Genomic DNA, 21679 nt, shown 5'->3' on the forward strand with positions numbered 1-21679 from the left:
CTCTGGGTGCAGGATTCATCCCTGGCCCTGCTCAGAGCACATGCTCAAAGCAACCAATCTATGTGTCTCTCTCACATCGATGTTTCTCTCTCTGTCTCTCCCCTTCCCTTCAACTCTCTAAAAAATGAATGGAAAAAATATCCCCGGGTGAGGATTTTTTTTTTAAAAAAGAACAACTCCTGGAGCTGGAGGCAGTCCTTCCAGGTCAGATGCCGGAGATGAAAGCCTCTCACTTGGAGCTGCTTCCCAAACCTTCTCCCGTCATCAGGCCCTAAGGTTGGAGGTGCCATCCCCTCAGATTTGTGAGGATCTGTACCTGCACTGACGGCAGCGATACAGACGCTTCACCTGAGGACCCCAGCCCCAGCCCGGCCTGGGGAGGCAGTGTGGGTGGAGGAAGGAGCACTAGACTAGGAGTCAGGCAGACCAGGTTCAAGTGGGAGCCTACGCTAGGTAATCTTGGCTAACTCTCATCTCTCGAGTGGCTGCTTTTTGAAATCTTCAATTGAGGTAACCCCCCCCCCCCCCTTCTTTTCCACATAGAAAATGAAGGATGCGTTGGTTTCCTCCTCCAATTTGCACCTGGCTGGGGTTTTGCAGCCTTTGCTCAAGCCTACAGCCCCCTGGTCTTGTCCCAGGGGCGGCGCTACAGTGCGCTCGGGAACAAGTGATGCTGAACATGGGCCACCCAGCCCCACCTGGAGTATCAAGGCGGTGGCTCTCGAAGCCCTCCGGAGCCCCGGCCTCCTGACATGGACCCCGTCCTCTCACGTCTGTTGCTCGGCCATGAAAGAGGGGTGTGGGAGGATGGCACACAGACCTTTCCCCTCACACACTCACACACAGGTGCACACGACAACCCACACCCCTGCATACAAGACAGAGCCAGACCAAACACACTCAGGCCGTCCTGGCTCATGTGGCTCAGCCGGTTGATCATTGTCCCAGGCACGGAGAGGTCGCCGGTTTGATCCCCAGTCAGGGCGCATGCCCAGCTTGCAGGCTTGACCCCAGGTGGGGGGTGTGCAAGAGGTAGCTGATGAATGTTTCTCTCTCACATCGATGTTTCTCTCTCTTTTTCCCCTGCCTCCTCTCTCTCTAAAATCAATAGAAACATTTTTTTTTTTTGGAACAAAGAAAGTTCCCTTTGATTAAAAAAACACATGTACAGGCTCACACCAACACATATTGTGAATACGTGCACACGGGCATGTGCAGGCCAACAGGAATGTGTCACATTTACACACACATGCACAGCATACACATGCAAACAGGCTCACACATACCTTAGGCTTCTGCCTCCTCCCTGTCGAGGCCTCTGGCAGCTTGTGCTCAAGAAGGGAATGGTCCACAGAGGCCAGAGCCAGGGAATATGGGGCGGGGGAGGGGTGGAGAGGGCTGGGAGGCACAGAGGCCACAAAGAGGGCTGTGAGAGGCACACTTTACACTGCGGGTGACGGGGAGCCTGTTGTCCGGAGAATCTTTCCTTGAGAGAGCTGGTGACAGCCTGGGGAACCCAGGATGAGAACTCTCAGAGGCCTGTGGGCTCCGGGCTCTGGCTCAGCTTTGCCTCTGTGGCTGGTGGGTGTTCTGGGCAGATCCTTACCCTCTCTGGTTTGGCCATGTCCGCTACGTGGTCACCTGTGGCTACAGCCCACTGGGCCTACGGGGAATGCTGGGCCTGTCAGATGAGCTCCCGTGTGGGCGTCATTCCCCCCCCCCCTCCGAGAGATGTGGGACAGGCCTTTGCACAGGCTGCTCCGTTGGGTGTCTGAGAACCAGAGCTGGGGGCACGGAGGCTTGCCCACCTCTTGCCCACCTGGAGCCCAGGGAGTAGGAGGTGCTTATTGGGGTCTCTGGGCTCCCACCCCCTGCAGGCAGAGCAGCTTCTCTTGGACCTTCCCCTTGCCTGTAGAAGAGTGGGGACCCCAACCAAAGAGGGACCTGCCCAGGCCTCCTTCCTCTTTTCCTGGGACCCCTCCTCTGCTTCTCCATCCAGTCCTACCTCCTGGGCTTGGGTCCGTGACTGTGTCTTTAGTTCTTAAAACTCTGCTCCCATTTCTGCCGAAAGCCCCAGTGGCCAAAGAGATGCCACCGTATCTGTTCCCTCATCTGGGGACGGAAGTCCTGGGTCACAGAGTAGCCTTCTCAGCAGCCTCATCAGAACCTGCCAAACGATCTCTGTTAACACAGCCTGGGAAGAGTTCCAGCGGCTTCCGTTGTAGCCGTTCTGGTGGGTGTGTGGGAGCATCTCATTGTGATTTAAGTAGCATTTCTTTATATGACCGAGTTGAGCCCCTCTACATAGGACTATTGGCCAGTTGGATATCTTATCTTGGGATATACGTATTCCAAGAAGCCTCTTCTACTTGGTGACTGGCTCTTCGCTCTCTGAATGGTATCTTCTGATGAAAAGAAAATCTCAATTCTAATGCAGTCACTTTTTATCCCAAAGTTTTCTTTAATGTTAGTGCTTTTTGTGTCCTATTTGAGAAATCTTTATTCTGAAGTCACGAAGGTAGTCACCTGTGTTTTCTTCTAAAAGCTGTGTTGTTTTATCTTTCATATTGAGATCTATGAGCCATTTCCAATTGACTCTCATGGGTGGTGTGGGTTAGGGTCCAATTTTTTTCATTTTACTTTTCCATTTCGATATTCAGTTGACCCAGCACCATCTATTGAAGAGCCTACCCTGTCCCTACAGTACTGCGTTTGTGTACCTTATACTGTGTGGCTGTAGAAGTGTGGGTCTTTCCTTGAATCCAACAATACAGTGTCTTCATTACTACACTTCTATAATATGCCTCAGTTCTGATAATGTAAGTCTTCTATATTGTTTTCTATTTGTTCCAGATGGCCTTGGCTATTCTTAAACCTTTGCATTTTTATATACATTTTAGAATCAACTTGCCAACACACACACACACACACACACACACACACACACACACACACACACAGGCTTCTGAAATTTTAAGTGGAATTATATTCACTCTATCTATCAACTGGGGGGAAATTAGCATCTTTACAATATTGGGTCTTCCAAACCATGAACACAGTATATCTTTCCATTTATTTATGATAGATCTTCTTTAATGTCTCTCAGTGATAATTTATGGTTTTCAGTAGATTTACTTCTAGACAATGGTGCCTTTGTGAATGGTCTTTTAGATTTCATTTTCTATTTGTTTGTCACTAGTGTACAGGAATGTGGTTGGTTTTTGTGAGCTGTTTTTATATTCCAGTGATGGTGCTAACTTGATTTAATAATTCCCCTTTAGATTTTGTTGGGGGAAGCTGCTTAGGGGTGTGGTCCAGCCATGGTGCAAGACCCATTGACTTTGAACTGTGGGCCGGAGATGGAGGTAGAGAGGGAGGAAGATAGATTCAGCTAGCCAGGCCAGCAGAGCCCCTAGGGCTAAGCCGGGGTACAGAAGTCTCAGACTTTGCCAGTGTCCAGCCATGGTACAGTTGCTGCCCTGGCCAGGAGCTCAGCCTACCATGCCCTTGTGGGAGGGGGGACCTGGGTTCTGATTCCGTCCTTCAATCTGTTGTCTGTGTGAGCTTGATTGAGTACATTGCTGAACCTCCTCACCCACCAGGAAGGATGGGTAATCCTGTCTCCCATCCACTAAGTACCTGATAAACATTTGGTGAATTGATTTCGATCACTAGTGTTATCTCTTTTTTCCATGGAGTGTTTCTGAACTTTGCCAGAAAGTTCCACAGTCCGGGGGCTGCTGATGGGGGTGCCAGACATGGAGTGGAGGTAGCCAACTCCCGTTGTATTCTGAGAAGCTTCAGTGCTTCTCAGCCCGTCCTTCGGGACTTGTGTTCAGCAACATACTGAAGACACCGTGCGAGGCTGCCCCTCTCCCAGAAGGAACTCAAGTTACTCTTCAATAAAAGTCTTGGCAGAAGTTCCTGAATAATCTTGCCTTCTCTGTGATCCCTGATATAGAAAAGGACGGAATTTAATTATTCTGTCCTGTCCACCAGCCCTGCGGCTGGGCCTGGCGGGCAGCCACATCTCTATCCGACCAGCAGGCTCCCCGGTCCCTGATGGGGGTCATTGCTCTGGTATGTGCTGAGGAGCACAGGGAGGCACAGGGCAGGGCCCCTACCGTCAGCCTGACCTTGTTCTCTTTATCCTTCCCTTTGGGATGTGTGGCTGAGAGAAATCCAATCTGTTTGCGATTACCTGGATAAGCAGTTCTCTACAAGTAAACTGGACAGGTGGCTGCCCAGGCTGCCCCAACCAGGGCGCCTAGCTCAGTCCACCATGGCCTCATGGGAAAGGAGACTGGATTCTGATTCTGCCCTTTAATTGACAGTCCATGTGGCCTTGCGTATGTTGCTGAACTTCTCTGACTGTCAACCTCTTTGCTACCTTAGAGCTGCAGGCTGAACTGGAGATGCTAGACTGGAGAAATATAGAATTAATTTATCTTGTCCCTCATTGCCCCCAGGGCCTGGAGAGCGCTGAGGCCTCTGGAAATCTAGCTTGCAGCTGGCTACTCTCCCTCCCTCTTCCCCAAGGCATCTCTAAGCCTTATGGCTAATTGGATTCCACCTGTTACAGAAGCTTAAGTAGGGGGCTTAGTGAGGTCTGTTTGGGCAGGTTTCCAGTGCAAGGTCAGACAGAATCTCTTGCAGGTGCAGAGAGGTGGGCCCTGTCCTGCACAGGAGGGGCACACAGATGGGCTCTGCCCCTCAGCATGGCCACTTCCGTGTCCAGAGGCCCTTTGGGTGAGGCCACCTATCCCTGGGGCCTTGTCACAGATAAGGCATGTCTACAGATGGGACAAAGGGCTAAGTAGGGTTGCTAAAATTTTGTGTTTTTATTTCCTCATTCCGGTAGTGCTATCTGTAAGGCAGCTGGAGCTGAATCACCGAACCCTCCTGAGTTGGGTAGACACTGCCCTGGTTGGTGAGTCTAGTGAGGACCTATTTGTGGGTAGGGCCTTATATCAGTCAGTTTCCCCAGGGAAATAGAACCAAGGTGTGTGTGTGTCCATAAATGTATATCTACTTATCTATCTCTATAGCTATATGTTTGCAGGGGTCTTCAAACTACGGCCCGCGGGCCACATGCAGCCCCCAGGGGAGTCTGATCCTGCCAGCCAGGTTTTTTGGGCAGTGAGCGCAGCCAAGATGTTACAGTAGGGATTAGTAGTTCATATAGTCCGGCCCTCCAGCTCTCTGAGGGACCATGATCTGGCCCCCACTTTAAAAAGTTTGAGGACCCCTGTGTTAAGGAATTGGCTTATGCAATTATAGGAGCTGGCAAATCTAAAAGCCTTCGGGCAGTGGTCGGCAAACTCATTAGTCAACAGAGCCAAATATCAACAGTACAACGTTTGAAATTTATTTTGAGAGCCAAATTTTTAAAGCATAAACTCCTTCTTACACCACTTCTTCAAAATAGACCTGCCCAGGCCGTGGTATTTTGTGGAAGAGCCACACTCGAGGGGCCAAAGAGCCGCATGTGGCTCGAGAGCCACAGTTTCAACCAGCAGTTGGAAACTCAGGCAAGATCTGCTGATGCAACCTTGAGGCAGAATTCCTACTTCCCTGGGAAACCTCGGTTTTTGCTCTAAAAATCTTCAGCTGGCTCGATGAGGCCTACCCCACATTACTTTCCTTAAAGTCAACTGGTTGCAGATGTTAACCACATCTGCAAAATAACTTCACAGCAACACCGAGCCCGGTGTTTGACCAACAACAGTACCAGAGCCTAGCTAGGTTGACACATAAAATGAACCTTCTCAGGCCCCCAGCCTCCCTTCTGAGTCTCAAGGCTGCTAACCCTCAGGGGCCACGGATACAGTGTGGGATGGGGCAGGAGAACCGGTCCTCTCACCCCAGACCAGAAATGTGAGCTTCAGAGCCATTCTCCTCTCGCACTTTGTGGTGTGTCTTCACATTGATCTCTGCTGACACCTGTCACATTTCTCAGGAGTGGGTCAGGGAGAGAGTATCAGGCCCATTTTATTGAAAGGAGACTGAGACTTGACGTTCAATGACTTTGCAAAGGTGTTGGTTCGGCAGTGGAACCAGATCTTTAGATTCTTCTTCACCTTCAGGATACACACAAATATCTTCTTATAATGTCGGCCATCCCCGGTGATGGGCCTCACTGCCTGTGCTCACGGCTGGGCCTAGAGAGGGGGAGTGGGTGGCCCCTGCCATAAGGCCATGAACTTGGCCAACTTCCTTTCCTCTCTGGGCCGTGGTTTCCTACCTACAAATGATTGTCAAGGTCTTTTCCTGCTCTGTTCGGGAAACTAAGAACTATGAGCAAATGACCCTCAAGGGATGCTTGTTTCATTCAATCCATGAATATTTATTAAGACCCTACTGTGTGCCTGCTAACAGGTGGAACCAGAGGTGAGCGCGTGCAGAGGGGAACAGAGGCCGCAGTGTCACATGAGCCCTTTTTAGATTCCTGTGCAGTAGCCAACTCCTACCCCATGGATGAAACCCCTCTCAAGGGTCAGGTCTAGGGAATCCAGCCTCATTCAGGAGGAAGGTCCAGACTTTGGGTACAGGGCTATCGCCAGTTGAAGTGCTGGCCAAGGGCAAATGGCAGGGGCGTTGGAACTACCATCTCGCTGTAGGTGGACGGAGCCCAGCAGTGAGAGCCCAAGGGCGAGGGTACAGGTGCCCGGAGAACCGAGTCCAGGACCCGAGGCCCTTGGAGCGGATCCAATGTCAACTCCTTCACAAATGGGTACACTGAGGCGCAGAGAGGTGGAATGCAGGCCTGCAAGTCACACAGTGAGTTAGTGGTCTCTACAGAGTTCCCTTTCCTCTGACCACACCAAGGAGCTAGCCCCTCCTCCTCCTTCTCTCCCTCTCCCTCTCTCTCTCTCTCTCTCTCTCTCTCTCTCTCTCTCTCTCTCTCTGTCTCTCTCTCTCTCTCTCTCACACACACACACACACACACAGACACACACACACACACACCCGTTTGCCTGGCACATCCACACTTCAAGTATACACATATTGGCAACGATTTCCTGGTACCCATGTCCTACACTAGGGACTTGTGTGGAGGCCGGGTGCTCCTGGGCCTGCAGTGGGTGGGAACATGGGGATCACAGACTCTCAGGAAGTTAAAGTCTTCGTGTTAAGAGGGGAAACAGAGGCCCAGAACTGGGCAGGCAGGGCCTCAGCCCATCACAGAGCCAGTCACCCCATCAGCGCCGTTTCCACCTCTCCGTGAATAACCGGAGAAAGCTAAGCAAACATGATTTAATTGCCTGTCGATGACAGAATGCCAGGGGAACCATAAACCCCGCCTGGTCTCAGAGCGCCTGCCAGGGCAGGTGGCACGGGCGGCCGTGCTGGCGGACTCGCCCCTGCCCGCTGGCGGGGCCTCTGGGGCCTCTCTGCGGCGGGAGAACGGGACCCTTGTGCCCACCAACAGCCAAGCGGCTCCCACTTGCCAAACTGGGCGCCTGGTGCCAGAGCAAACTGGGCCCGCGCCCAGCTCGCTTTCCAGAAATAGGTTCCTGCGAGCGCCCGGGGCTCCCCTCCCTCTGCTGACCTTCCCCCCTGCAGCGAGTCCTATTCGTTGCCTCAGATCCTGGAAACACTTTGTTCAAGGTCCATAACCGCTGTGGAAGGTTCCATGGGTGGGGCTGGGGCTCTGATTTACCACATACCCATGTCCATCCTCCTCCTGCTGCCCCAGGCTGGGGCTCCATGCGGACAGGAAGGGAGCTGGGGCTCACACATCCTGCCCTCCGGAGTCAGCCTGTTCCCCATGAGATGTGGCTGCTCAGGACGGCTCCTGGGCCTTGGCTGCGAGAGCAGGCCCCTCCTCCTTACTGCCCTGCTGCTTACCCTGTGGTCTCAGCACAGTCAGCAAGGGCTCCTGTGGACCCCCCGTGGGTGGGTGAGGGGATGGCTGTGTGTGGTGGGTGGATGGATGGGGTGTAGTGGGGGTGGATAGATACATGGGACCCCGCTTGTTTTAATCTCCGTCTTTCCCATTCAAGCAGTGGTTCTCAGCCCTTCTAATGCCGGCCACTCTACAACTCTGATGTAAGTTGTAAATTAGAGCCCCACCCCACCCATGGAACATCGCGACCCACAGGTTGAGAACCGCTGCTGCAGAGCCTGAGACCATCGGAAAACACAGATATTTACATTACGATTCATTAACAGCAGCAAAATGACAGCTACGAAGCAGCAACGAACCTAATGTTATGGTTGGGGGTCACCACGGCATGAGGAGCTGTATTAAAGGGTCGCGGCGTTAGGAAGGTTGAGAACCAACGCATTCAAGGCTCCTTTCAAAGGCACTGAAGATCCTCAGGCTCCTTCCCTGTGGTTTGGCCTTGGGGACCCAGCTATTTCCCAGGGGGGCTACCCCAGTGTCAGTGCCCCCCTTGAGCCTTTCTCCTCACGGGGGTCCCCGTGCCCAGGGAATACTGCCTTCCCTGTTCCTTCCCCTTCCTTAACCGGCCCTTCCCCGGAGAAACTAGAGGGAATCGAGGTGTACAACCTCCTCCTCCCCCACTCAACCCCAAACCACCCCCTCTCTCGCTGGCCTTTGTGAAGTCCTGCCCGGCCCATTCTCCTAGTTGCTTTAAAGTTTCCGTGTTTATACCTCAGCCTTTAATCTGTTTTATGTATAGAGGTTACTGACAAGGTTTATTGGGGGGAGGAGGGGGAGTTCTGTTCCTAAAACAAGCCTATAAACCCCCGGCTGGGCCCGGCCCAGGGGAGCAGGAAGGGCAGGAGGGTGCACGCGCTCTGCCGCCACACAGGAGGCCTTCTAACCCGGGCGCTGGTGAGCAGAAAGCAGTGGGTGCCAGCCCCCAGGCCCCGAGGCCGGGCGCTCCTGGCCAGGACACAGCCTGGAGCTACCTGCTCCCGTAGCCCATGGCCCCTGGCCGCCCCACCCCTCCCCGCACAGAGCAATCTCCTCTTTGGAGCAGGGACATCAGCAAGGTGACCTGCACTTGGTGACAGTGATGGGGGCCTCTCCATGGACAGGCTGGGGTGGGACCCGCGGATCCTGCGGGTGCACAGGAGGCCTCACTGCAGCCAAGGCTCCTCCACACACCCATGGGGCCCGCTGAGTCACCCAGCACCTCTCATGCGTCTGTGTCTGTAACCAGAAGGGGTTCCTGTCGGGTCAGGCTTTGAACTGAGTGAGGAATTCAGGTGTCCCCTGACGCTCAGAGCAATAAACGCTCTTTGGAACCGCTTCTGACCGACAGTCTATTTCCTCGTTAAAGAGCTCGGGTTTTCTGGGCAGACAGATGTAGGAAGATAATTACGGCCCAGAGAGACGGTGCCTGAGGGTTAACCATCCCTGGTCTCCTCATTGGCCTTCCGGCTTCCAGGCCCTCCCACTCCGGCCACGGTAGGCTTCCTGCCAGAGTGAACTTGTACAAATGCAAACTGACCTTGATTTTCACCTCCACCAGTGGCTGCCCCTTGGCCTCAGGAGTTCTTCCTGCCAGAACCTCTGTGGTGAGGCCTGGCTCTGGCATTGGTGGCCCCGAGGGGTGCTGTGCTCTGGCCAGGCTGCCCACAGACCCCTCTTCTGCTCCCCGCCAGGCCTCAGCACCTGTGCTTCCCCTCCTGGACCTGGCCTCTCCCTCTTCCTCACCTGGCCAGCCATTGTACATCCCTCGGACCTCACTTTTTATACCACTGACTGCAGGATGCCCTCCCCTGCTCCCAGCCCCCACCCCAGACTGGCTTTGGTGACCCCATGATGCTCTCTTGCATGTTCTGTTTTTGTGTTTTTTTTTTTTTTTTTTTTAAATTTTGATTTTTTTTACAGAGAGGAAGAGAGAGAGAGAGAGAGAGAGAGAGAGAGAGAGAGAGAGAGTTAGAAACATCGATGAGAGAGAAACATTGATCAGCTGTCTCCTGCACAACCCCCATTGGGGAAGTGCCCGCAACCAAGGTACATGCCCTTGACCGAAATTGAACCTGGGACCTTTCAGTCCGCAGGCCAGTGCTCTATCCACTGAGCCAAACCGGTTTCGGCGCAAATTCTGTTCTGACAGCTCTAGCATAGACCTTACCAATTGTGCCTTTGACACCTTTCATTTGCTGTCCATTCATCAGCTCTCTGATACTTTTGAGCCCCTACTCTGTGCGGGGGTGCTGAGACTCATGAGCAAACAAAATAAACAAAGACCCGGCCCTCAGGAAGCTTACAGGCTGGCTCAGTGCTGGCTCAGACTCTGCACTGAGGAAACGGAGAGCACTATGTGCTGTGGGCGCCCAGGAAGGAGGTCCGAGGTCAGGGAGGCTGGGCGGAGGAGGGGACGCTCAGGATGAGGCCCTGGTGGACGGCTGGGAGTTTTCCAGACATACAACCCACGAGTTGGCTGCTTTCCCATCCGGAGGCTGTCTTGGTGGCTGGGTTGCTCTCTCCTCAGGACCTACACTCCCCCTTCACCTGGGCTCCTCTTCTCTTGCAGAATGCATGAACTGCACCCGGCTCAGCGACATGAGTGAGCGACTGATCACGCTGGAGGCCAAGGTCAGACAAACTGGGGAGCCTGGTCCTGCAGAGCTGGCTGTGGGGAGGGTGCATCAGGCACCTGCAGAGTCTGGCCGGGGAACCCCCGCCTCAGGGGACCCAGCGGCCTGAGCAGCCTGGCCCCAAGGGGTGGGTGCTACTAGGGCCGAGGCAGCTGTGGGTGGCCTTCTGTAGGCTGGGCCACCTCCCGGGGTGGGGGAAGGGAGTGGAAAGGGCAAGAAATCTGAAGGTCCCAGGCGGCAGGCTGGTCTGGGGACAGGCCTTGGAGGCTGAGGGACTGGATGCCCAGAAGTGGACCCCTCAAAGGAAGGAGTGGTTGTCCGCCAACCCAGCCCCAGGGCGGCTACCCCTAACTCTGGCCCCTCCTCCTGCTGTCTGGCTTGAGGCTGGCACAGAGGAGCTGGCTGATGGAGGAGGAGCTCCCCAGCATCGGCCAGCCCTCCGCCGTCCACATCAGGGGAAGGAGAAGGTCACCTCAGAGGCAGAAGGACTTGATGAAGGATAAGTGTTTGAGAATGGCCCCAGGTGGCGCCGGAGAAGAGAGGGAGTCAGAGGGAAGGGAAGAACGTGCGGGTGCTGGGGTACGGTGGAGCAGGTTCCCAGGAGGGCCCTGGGCGGCGGGGCAGAGCTTGCTGCAGAGCAGGCCTCTAGGGGCCAGGATGCTCCCATCCCTCCCTGGGCGAGGCATCTGCGGGGTGGTGTTCCCTGTCACCCTGGCCTGCCCCCCAGCTCACTCTGGGCAGGAGAAAGCCCTTGGCAGGAACAGGCAGGGAGAAGGCAAAGCAGTGGGGCCAGGGGCTCTGCCCGCTAGGCCGTTCTCAGCAGTGCCCAGAGGTCTGCGAGCAGGCGCTGGTGACTGACTAGCGGGGCTGGGCCTAGGGGAGGACAGGCCCGTTGGGGCAGCAGAACTGCAGGGAGGGATCGCCTGGCTTCAGGGCAGAGCCAGCACTGGGAGGCTGGCTTTGCCTGAGCCTGAGGCAGAGCTCAGAGAGAGGGCCTTACATAGGAGGGGGTGTGATGATAGCCGGCTACCAGGGAGGCCAGAGCGAGGCCAGGGCACTGAGGTGGGCAAAAACTCTGAGAGCAGTGCCAGCTGTTCCCGCCCACCTGGCCCTCACACAGAGACACATACACATGGACACATAGACATAGACACATAAAGGTACACACGAACACACGGACACACATAAACACAACATACAGATACCACATACAGGTACATAGACACACACGCACATACACACAGCCCTTGCCAACCCCACTTTGCCTTTGGCCCTGCCCCTGCCTGGAAAGCTTGACTGTGAGGCACCTGCCTCGTCCAGTGGGGGCTGCCGGTGACTGTCACATGGGGTCAGCCCTACGTGGGGCCACCCACCAGCTGGGTGACTTCAGCAAGCTCCCACCTCCTCGTCTGCAGAATGGACTCAAGTCCCAGCTCCTGGGGCTGCAGGGCTGTGGGGATCTGGTGGTGGGATCGGCTTTGGAAAGGGTTGGATGCTAGACAGGCGTGTGGGTCCGTGTTACCATTGACGCCACGCCTCTGTTCCCACGTGCAGATGAAGACACGGGTGCACAGGAGCCGTCCGTGCAGAGCACAGGACACGAAAGCCCCCGGGCGGAAGGCCTCTGTGTCCCCCACCCCTTCTGTGGGAGGGAGGCTCCTTTCCTGGCCCCAGGCCTGGGCGGGGACCGGTGCTCTCCTGGGGGTCAGCGGCTTTTGGGCGCTGGGGATGGAGGCTTCACAGAGAAGCTGCGGCCATGTGGGCCACGCTACATGGGGATGGGGAATCCTGGGGGGTCCCAGTGCTGGGAGAGAACGGGGTGCACTTCTGGCACCCAAGGTTTTAGGAGAGGCAGGGCCCTGGGGCCAGCTGCCTGATGGACATTTTCCAGGCACCTGAGGCCTCCGTGTGGTTTGGCAGAGTGTCGTCCACAGCCTGCCTGGCCCCCGCCCAGCACCTCGGGGTGTTAAAAGTCACAGCTCCGGGGGAGGACTGGCACCGAGCCCGCTGTCCCCACCCAGCTGGCCCTCACCCATGCCCTCCTGCCATGAGCAATTCCTTCCCAGGTCCGCCCAGTCCCGACACCTCCCTCCATCTCCGCCCCAGCAGCAGAGCCTCGGCGGCGGGCTGGGGGCCAGGCTTGCTCTCTGGCCTGAGCATCGTGACCCCTCAGCAGACTTTGTGGGGGCAGGGGGGTGCGGGGAAACAGCAGGATGTGTTGGAGGAGCCAGGACTCAGGTTCCTGTCCTAGCAATAGCCCTGCCGTGGCACATCCCTTCTTGACTCCACTCGCTCTGCTGTCCAGTGAAATAGAAGCTGAAGGAGTCACTTCCCTGCTCCTCACGGGGACATTCTGGGCAGGGGTATGGTGGGGACTCAGGTGGTTCTTGGGTGGGGGGTAGTGAGGGGAGGAAGCTTGGGTCTGGAATGTGCAAACAGGTGGCTGCACCCATTTCCTTATGGGGAGCGCAGCTCAGCAGCCCCCTCCTTCTGAAGTCCCAGGGAGGGGCTGGAAGACTCCTGTTCCAGCTCACCTTCTAGCTCCCGCCTGCCTGCTCCAGGCTCAAGCATCGCCTAGAGCAGTGGTCGGCAAACTCATCAGTCAGCAGAGCCAAATAGCAGCAGTACAACGATTGACATTTCTTTGGAGAGCCAAATTTTTAAAACTTAAACGTCTTCTAACGCCACTTCTTCAAAATAGAATTGCCCAGGCCATGGTATTTTGTGTAGGAGTCACACCTAAGGGGCCAAAGAGCCACATGTGGCTCGCAAGCCGCAGTTTGCTGACCACGGTCCTAAAAGGATAGGGCCACTAGGAGTTCGTTGAGAGATAGTGGCCTGGAGGAGAAGGGGGTCACAATTGAGGCAAGTTTTCAGGACAGCCCAGCAGCCCCGGGGAATGCACCAACAACAGATGAGCCTGCCCGGGTCAGAGGGCACGGAGCTGGGGCAGCCAGGCCAGAGGCTGGGTCTGGTGGCCAGTGACAGCGGAAAGAGCCAGGCAGCCAGACCCCAGGTGGGACTCAGATCAAGCAGCTGACAAGAGAGCAGCAGCCCAGAGGCCTGAGAGCTGAGGCTCTGCTCCCTCCGAAGAAGCCTGTGTGGGTGTGTCAGGGGAGAGGCATTTAGGTACAGATATCTAAGGCAGCTGTCCCTTGAGGACGTGTACTGTTTGTTTAACAGAAAGTCCTGAGATGGTTTCGGTGGCTCAGGGACCCAGGCTCTTCCCTGTGGAGAGCAGCTACACAGAGTTTGCACAGGTTCAAACCTCAGACTAACGGGAGGGCACTCCTTCCACGGCCACGTGCAAGTCCCAGGTTGGAGGGCAGAGCCGTCCCAGCACAATGATGGCCGACAGCTGTGGTTGATGGCCGACAGCTGTAGTCGTAAGCTAGAACCTATGGCCCGAACACGTGGCCCCACGTGCCTAAGTGATATAGGCTGCAAGGAAACAAAGCTCGATCAGGTGCATGTAGTTGAGTAGGCACCAGCATGCTGTAAACATCTTGGCCACGCCCTTACTTTGCCTCGTGGCATCTGCAATGACATAAAGACACGGCTTGTAGTCCGTATCGCTGTCTCTCCATCAGAAAAGCAGCGTCCTACCCAGATCCAGCCTTCATTCTCTTGTTTGTCTTTTCTACATCCTTCGCTGCCCCCTCTGAGGGCCACTGAGCCTGGCTGAGCTGGTGCGGTTCATGAGGCGTCCCGGGGCTGCGTGTGCCACGGCTGGGCCGGCCCGCCCCACTTCACAGCCTCCCCCTTCGCCCCTTCAGTGAATTATCTTTTGTCCTCACGGTCCAGGCCTCCTGGTGACCATGTGGCTACTGCAGCTCAAGGCACCGCATTCTCACACCGAGGTCAGAAGCAGGCAGTGGCCCCCAACAAACTCACTAGGTCTCAGTGGCCAGCCCTGGGCTAGAGGCCCGCCTCCTAGTTGCCAGGAAGCTGGGAAAATGAGTACCTGGCCAATCACGAGTCTTTCTCTGGGGCCCCACAGGGCAAGGGAAGAAGGGGCAGTGGGGCCCGGACACCCACCAGGGGCAGCTCCATCGTCCCTCCCTGTCAGCGCTGGGGCTGCCCGAGGGCCCAGTCCTACAGTCCCCTTTTCCTGGGACAGCTGGGTGGCTGTGGGGGCACAGAAGCCAGAAGGCCAGCAGGAAAAAAGCATTCGGCCTTCTTCCCTCTCCTCCCGCTCCGTTTACACGCTGACCTCATGGACACAAGGAGTGGGCGGGGGCCCGGGGGGACCTCCCTGCGTGGGGGTGGCAGGAGCCTCGGCGCTCAGCCGGCGTCTGGTGCCCGGTGGCCAGACCACAATGACGTCATCGGGGCCGCTGCCCTGGGCGGCCGTGGTCCGGTGTTCACGGCCCGTCCCCACGCCCACGGCCGCTGCCCCGGTGAGCTCATGCCCCCGGCAGGGCCGGGCCAGCTTCTCCGGGAGGTTGGCCACGGCCGGGCCAGGAGGGCTCAGGCGCGGGCCAGGCGGACGCTAACTCGGCCGTGTCCATGCTCCTCTGCCGGGCGTGGGCTCTGTGGGCCTGGGTCTGTGTGCGAGGGGCTCCAGGAAAGAGGGAGCCGGGCCTCTGGTGTGGGGACAAGGCTGTGTGTGGCAGGTCCCTCTGGGGAGCCCAGGGCCTGGCCATTACAGGAGAACACCAGGGCCTGCCCCCCTTAATCCCGCCAGGCTGCCCTGGCCCTGCTGCTCCTGCCTGCTCCCTGTTCAATAGTCCATAGGTCCTGAGACCCAGCCCCTGGACTGCACACTGACCACCTTCACCCCAGGCTTGCCCTCTCCCATGCCCTTGTTTGCCAGGTGGTAATTCCACTGTCCCCAGAGCCAGACCACTAATGGGAGAGCCACTCCCACCTTCATCCATGCCTGCCCCCAAGACCCAGGTCCTGCCAGTCCTCCTCAGCCCCATCCTCACTCCTACTGTCCAGGGCCCGCTGCCTCCTGCCTCCGGCAGCCGGCTCTCCCCACTCCCCAGCCCCTCGGCTGCCCCAGCGTCCCTGACTGTGACCCATCGTCCAGCCAGCTCCCCAGGGAAAACTCAGCCGTTGAGGCAGAAATCGTAACCCCCTCTTCCCCCTGGGGTCACAGGGGTCAGGAGACTGGGTTCCTCTCCGAAGCTGCTGTGTGGCCTGAAGCTGGCCGGTCCCCTTTTCCTGGCTTTTGTGAGGCTCCACTGAGGCCAAGGCTGTGGAGAGGCGGACGGGGCACCCCGGGGGGCCCTGCCCTGCTGTCTGCTTGCTGAGCGACCCTGGGCAAGACGCCTGTGGTCTCTGAGCCTCTCTCACCTCCTTGCCTGTGATGTGGCCACTGACCCCTCCCGCCTCATGGGCTCTTGGGAGGATCAGGTAGGGGAGGGGCTCAAAGCAGCCAACAGAGCCCCACAGGGAGGACCCAGCCACCCAGGACAGGTGGAACTGAGACACTAAGGATCCTTGGAGACTGTCACCCAGGCCCAGAAACACTGCAGAACTGTTGGGGGCAGGGGGCGCTCAGAGGGGTCTTTGCCTCATATCTGGGAAACCTCAGCCCAGCCCGGGTCCAAGTTCTGTGAAGGCAGCTTGTAGTCATCCCCATTTTGCTGAGGGGGAAACAGGCTCACAGAGGTCATGATGCTTGCACAAGGTGACAGCGGCCGCATGGGAAAGCCAGGATCCAAGCCAGCCTGTGTGGCCGCGGGACCTGAGCCTCCCCGGTTAGACAGCACTGACCCGGGGCCGGCCCTGGGGACCGACAGCAGGAGGGCGCCTGCTCCACGTGGTCCCGTCTCCCACTCTGGCTGGCCGTTGGCTTAGGGATGGGACGGAGGCCCCTTCTGCCCAGAGGGTGAGACGGCTGTAGGAGGAGGGCAGCTCCCTGGATCTCAGGATCTTCCTCAGGGGGAAGGGCAGGGCTGGCAGAGGGCCCTGCAGGAGCCAGGGCTGCAGGAGGGGGTCTCAGGCCATGAGGGGTCCAGGGTGACTCAGGGTATGTGGGCCAGAGCCACAGGTGGGCCCAGGAGGGGCAGGGCAGGTGAAACGGGCACCTGTGTGGGACAGTGGGGGTTTGGAGGGGGCCTGGGTAGGGCTCGTTTGGCATGAGGTCTTCATCCCGCTGCTGTGTGGGAGGAAGTGGGGGGCTCCAGGAGGTGAAGGGGGCAGATGGAGGTAGGAAGGCAAGAAGCTGCTGTGGAGCCTGGGCCACGGGCCAGGGGAGACCAATGACTGCAGGCCGAGGGGCACTGGGGTGGGGCCAGGGAAAGGCCGAATGCACAGGCCCTGACACCACCCCCCTCCCTGAACAGCGGGGGAAGTCCCAGGGAGGCCCCAGGACTCTGATGTGGGAGAGGGTTCAGGGTGGGACAGAGTGGGGGTTCTGGGCCTGGGATTTGGATGCCTTTGGGCGTCAGTGATCATCACATCAGGCCCCCCAGCCAGACCCCCTCACCACCCTCTGCCCCATCCTCAGACCCCTTAATCCCGGGGAAATGGAGGGAGGGGGCAGCTAGTAATCTACAAGATTCAGGGGTCTGGCTTCCAAGAGCTGGACTGACCCTGAGACACCAGACTCTTCCTCCCCATCGGCCAGATGGGCACCAAGGGCAGGGCACACCTCGGGGGCAGGAGGCCAGGCTCCACTTCATACCGCTGAGGGGCCCCAGTGCCCTCCCTCCCACTGCCGCCTAGGGCCTGCCCAGGTTCTCTGCACCGGCCACGGCCCCGCACTGATCCTGGGCTCACAGTGCCCTCTGCTGGCCTCTTCAGAGGCCACAGGACTTCACTGCAGCCGCTGCGGCCTGGCTCCCGGTTGGAGAGAATTAGGGAGAGCATGTCTTTGCCCAGGCCCTGGGTCTTGCAGTCTTTGACCCCTGAGTCCCTCAAGGTGGGAGGGCAGGCTGCTTGCCAGGCTGCCCTGAGTGGTCACAGCCTCCTTTTGTTTTCCTGGAGCTCCTACTAAAATTCATGTACCAAACCGGTCCCATTCCCCCCTACTCCCTACCCCTCATATCTCTCCTTATTTTCCTCCCTCCTTCCCACCTTCCATCTATGCCAGTGTTTTTCAACCTTTTTTGGGCAAAGGCACACTTGTTTCATGAAAAAAATCACGAGGCACACCACCATTAGAAAATGTTAAAAAAATTAACTCTGTGCCTACATTGACTATATATAAAGTAATTCTCTTGAATAGGAATCAAATAAACACAAAGAAAGTATTTTATAATTACTTTATTATGAAATATTAAGTAAACAAAATAGTGAAAAATTATAAAATTCTTGTCTTGTCTGCACCTACGGCACACCAGGAACAGCGGTTGAAAAACGCTGATCTATGCATTCGTCCGTCCGTCCATCCATCCATCCATCCATCATCCATCCACAAACATTCCCTGACCATGCTATCTGTGCCCTGAGCCGGGCAGTGTCGGGGACAAGCACACCCAGTGCCCCCTGGTGGGGAGACAGGGAGGTGGAGGTGGCCACGGTCATGACTCAGATCTCTAATCCCAGCGGCGGGACTCTGAAAGGGGACGGACCTGCTGGAGCCTGAGGGAAGGAGAGGAGGGCAGGGGTGGGAGAGCATGTCGGCCAGGGGAGTGGGGGTCCCACTGAGGAGGGTGACCCCAACCCAGCAGGGGCGGGCAGCTGCAGGTCTCGCGGGGCACTCTCCCTGTCCACGTGTCCCAGGCCCAGCCCGGGCCTGACCCTCTGCCCTTCTCCGGCCCAGGTTCTCCTGCTGGAAGCAGCAGAGCGTCCCTCAAGCCCAGACAACGACCTGCCGGTCCCCCCGAGCACCCCGCCGCCCTGGAATGAGGACGTCCTCCCTGACGCCATCCCTCTCGCCCACCCAGGGCCGCGGAGGAGGCCCACGGGCCCGGCTGGTGAGTGCGGCCGCAGGGGACAGCTCGGCCAGCCAGAGGGTCCACAGGCAGGGCCCACACTGGCCTTAGGCCACACAGGGCCACGTGGCATTTTAAACACTTGAGCTGCCATTTAAACCAGTGCTTCCCAACCTTCTCTCATGATGAGAATCACCTGGAGGAGTTGTTAAAACACAGATTCCTGAATCCCAACTAAGAAGTGCTAAACTAGAATTTTTGAGAACATATAGGTAAAATTGTATACTTAACTAGTGCTCTGTATATAAAATCTGTGTTAGTTAAGTATACAATTTTACCTATATGTTCCCAAAAATTCTAGTTTAGCACTTCTTAGTTGGGATTCAGGAATCTGTGTTTTAACAACTCCACCAGGTGATTCTCATCATGAGAGAAGTTTGGGAAACACTGATTTAAACAATGAGGCATTTCACGTAAAAGTGAGGATTTCTGGCTTCTTTTAGAAAAAACGGAGACTCTGGCCATTGGGACTGGCAGTCCATCATGGAGACAACTGGCTGCAGATCTTATCTCAGCTCTGCAGTTTGCCCCAGTCCCCACCGTTCCTTACTGTCTGCAGCCCAGCTGCTGTCCTCACCAGCTGCCCTGATGCTAGCTTAGCATCTTCACGCAGGCCCTCGGCCCAGCCTGCTGCTTGGCTGGCACCATGTATAGCAGCCCCTGTCTGCATACCCCCAGGACGGGGAGCTCACTGCCGCCCACCAGCTTCTGGGGACACCCCGCCAAGCTCTGAGAGACTTGGAGGGCACCTGCTGCCCTGCTATCTTCTCCCTTCTCTGCACAGTTCCAAGTCAGGGATAAAAAGTTCTTTCTGTAGCTTCCATCCGCTGGTCAGGATTCTGTCCTCTGAGCCCGTGAGTAGTAATAACGATTGTAATAGTAGCCCGAATTGTGGAACGCCTGCCTTGTGCCAGGCGCTATGCTGGCCTTCACCTGAGTGGGTGTCCAGCTGACACCTGTCAGTGTGGCTGAGCTCGGGGGTTTGAGGCTGGTGCCCCCCCCCGACTGGTCAGTGCCCATGCTGTGCCAGTTATTAAATATTTGTACATCACGCTAGGCTGGACAGATGTCCTTTCTGGTGAGCTCATAAAGCTCATAAAGCTTGGGGTGACAGAGAAAATTGAGGCTCAGAGAAGTGACCCCTGGGGTTACCCAGCGACCCGAGGGTTCTGTCTCCATGATTCTTGTCCCCACAGGAGCCCTTTGAATGTGATGCTCTCCTTCCCTCTCCTCTCTGCCGGCTGAGCCCCCAGACTCAGCTCTGAGCACCTGCCTGAGCCCCTCCCTTGCCACCTCTGCCCTGCTTCCTGAGGAGCAGGAGCCGGGAGGGTGACCCTTGGAGCGGGAGAGTTGGCATCCAGCAGCCAGTCCTGGGGCTGGGGGAGGAGCAGATATTCTGGGTTCCTCCAAGGCGCTGAGGCTGTGGGTGAGGGGGAGCCTCTCCCTCTGGGTCCCCTGGCCCACTTCTCTGGCCACTGTCCCCAAGGCCTCACCCCAGAGGACTGGACCACACCATGTTCTTTAAATCCTCCTTCTGTGACTGGAAAAGGAGGACCCAGGCCTTAACCCCCTGGGGGTGGGAGGGGAAGGCTGGCAGCCGCTCTGGGTCTTCCTGGCCAGACATGACTCCTTCCCAGGGAAAGTGCAGTTCCAGGACATGGCCACCAGGTGGCGAACAAACCCTACAAATGGTGACACCTGGATTTCCCAGAGAGCAGGTGGAGTCTCCCCAAAGCAGGAGCCCCTCAAGCCCTTCCTCCTGGACCACGGTCACGTGGAGTTGAGATGGAAGGGCCTTAAGACCCAGCACAGGCCCCTCCATCAGTCCAGCAGCCGTTTCTGGGCGCCCTCTCCAGGCACTCCAGAGGGAGAAGGGCTGTCCCCAGGCCACACGGTGGGCCTCTAACCTCTGTCTTCTCACTCACCCGCGGGGCCTGAGACCCCAGAGGTGGGCAGGCATGTCCTGTGGTGCTTCCTGGAGTCTCCGAAGAGGCCTCTTTGCCACAAGCTCGTGTCCCAACTCTGAGCAGGGAGCCAGAAGGCTGTGGAGAGAGGGACCCGGACTCACCCACAGCCCGGCTCTGGGCTCTTGAGCGAGGGGCCACGCCTGGACCCTCAGTCCCCCCGTCAGGTGGAAACAAGAGCAGCTCTTGAGATCCTAGAGGTCATTCGGTGCAGAAATGGTGTGTCCCCGAACTGCCCGACGGGGCTGACGCCCCTTTGCCCATCCGTTCGGGGAAGCCTCAGGTGGACGGACGGCTCCGGGGTGCAGGGCTGTCCCCACAGCCCAGTGCTCCCAGGCCTCATCCCATTCTCTCCCCAGGGCCCCCGGGGCAGACGGGACCACCGGGGCCTGCAGGCCCCCCCGGCTCCAAAGGCGACCGGGGCCAGGCAGGAGAGAAAGGCCCGGCAGGGCCTCCTGGTAAGGACACTGGCTCGGCCATTTGTCTCCTGGGGAACGGGGCCTGGGCTTCTCCCCTAAGCAGGCGAGTCACCTCGTACACCCAGCAGCACCCTAATTGCTGTGCATCCCCCCTGCTTTAGGGCCTGGTCTCACCCTGGGCTGCAGGAGGGAAGAAGAGAGGCTGTGGGGGCTGTGGGGCCAGCGTGGGGGTGGGGGCTGCTGGGCTGGGGGTTGTCCTCAGTTTTTTAAACTCCCCTGGGTCCTGCGGGAAGTTGCCACCCTGCGTGCTTCTGGCCAGAGCGAGGTCCCTGGAGGAGGCAGAGGGCACCAGGCCAGAGCCGCCCCTGCCCCCAGCTGCCCGGGGCTCCCTGTGCACGGGGCAGGGAAGGGGAAGCCATTCCACTTACATCCCAAGACAGCCCTCTAGGGAGACTGGTCTGGAGGCCACCGCTGACCCTGTCCCCCTTGGGGCCTGTTTCCTGTCAGCAATGCTGGCTGCCAGGCCCAGCCCTCACCTGACTCCTCTTCTCCCCGTTACAGGCCTCTTGGGGCCGCCAGGGCCCCGTGGGCTGCCTGGAGAGATGGGGCGCCCCGGCCCCCCTGGCCCCCCCGGCCCAGCAGGCAGCCCGGGCCTCCCTCCAAACGGCCCCCAAGGCGTCCTCTACTCCCTGCAGCCACCGACGGACAAGGACAGTGAGTGCTGGCCTTGGGGGGGGGCCTGGGCACCCTGTCAGCGAGGGGCCCTATATCGTGAGGGGGGCACTGGCTTGGGAGAGGGCTTGGACAGGTGGGGGCCCCGGAGACCAATCCTGACCCCTCAACCCCGCTTGGGCCCGGCATGGCCTGTCCCTGCCTTGGTGCTCAG

At 57.6% G+C, this 21679-nt stretch overlaps 1 protein-coding gene across 1 annotated transcript in view; it reads left to right on the top strand.

Moving 5' to 3' along the window:
- The window catches only part of COL26A1 (collagen type XXVI alpha 1 chain), a 149165-nt gene that overhangs the window by 116103 nt on the left and 11383 nt on the right, over positions 1 to 21679 (top strand). The window contains exons 4-7 of the mRNA XM_084881604.1: positions 10458 to 10519; positions 18239 to 18392; positions 20734 to 20832; positions 21355 to 21507. Of these exons, the coding sequence (XP_084737730.1) occupies positions 10458 to 10519; positions 18239 to 18392; positions 20734 to 20832; positions 21355 to 21507 (468 nt within the window). The remainder of the gene's footprint in view (positions 1 to 10457; positions 10520 to 18238; positions 18393 to 20733; positions 20833 to 21354; positions 21508 to 21679) is intronic.

Source organism: Pipistrellus hanaki, assembly GCF_964339955.1.
Source record: "Pipistrellus hanaki genome assembly, chromosome: 4".
Taxonomy (NCBI): domain Eukaryota; kingdom Metazoa; phylum Chordata; class Mammalia; order Chiroptera; family Vespertilionidae; genus Pipistrellus; species Pipistrellus hanaki.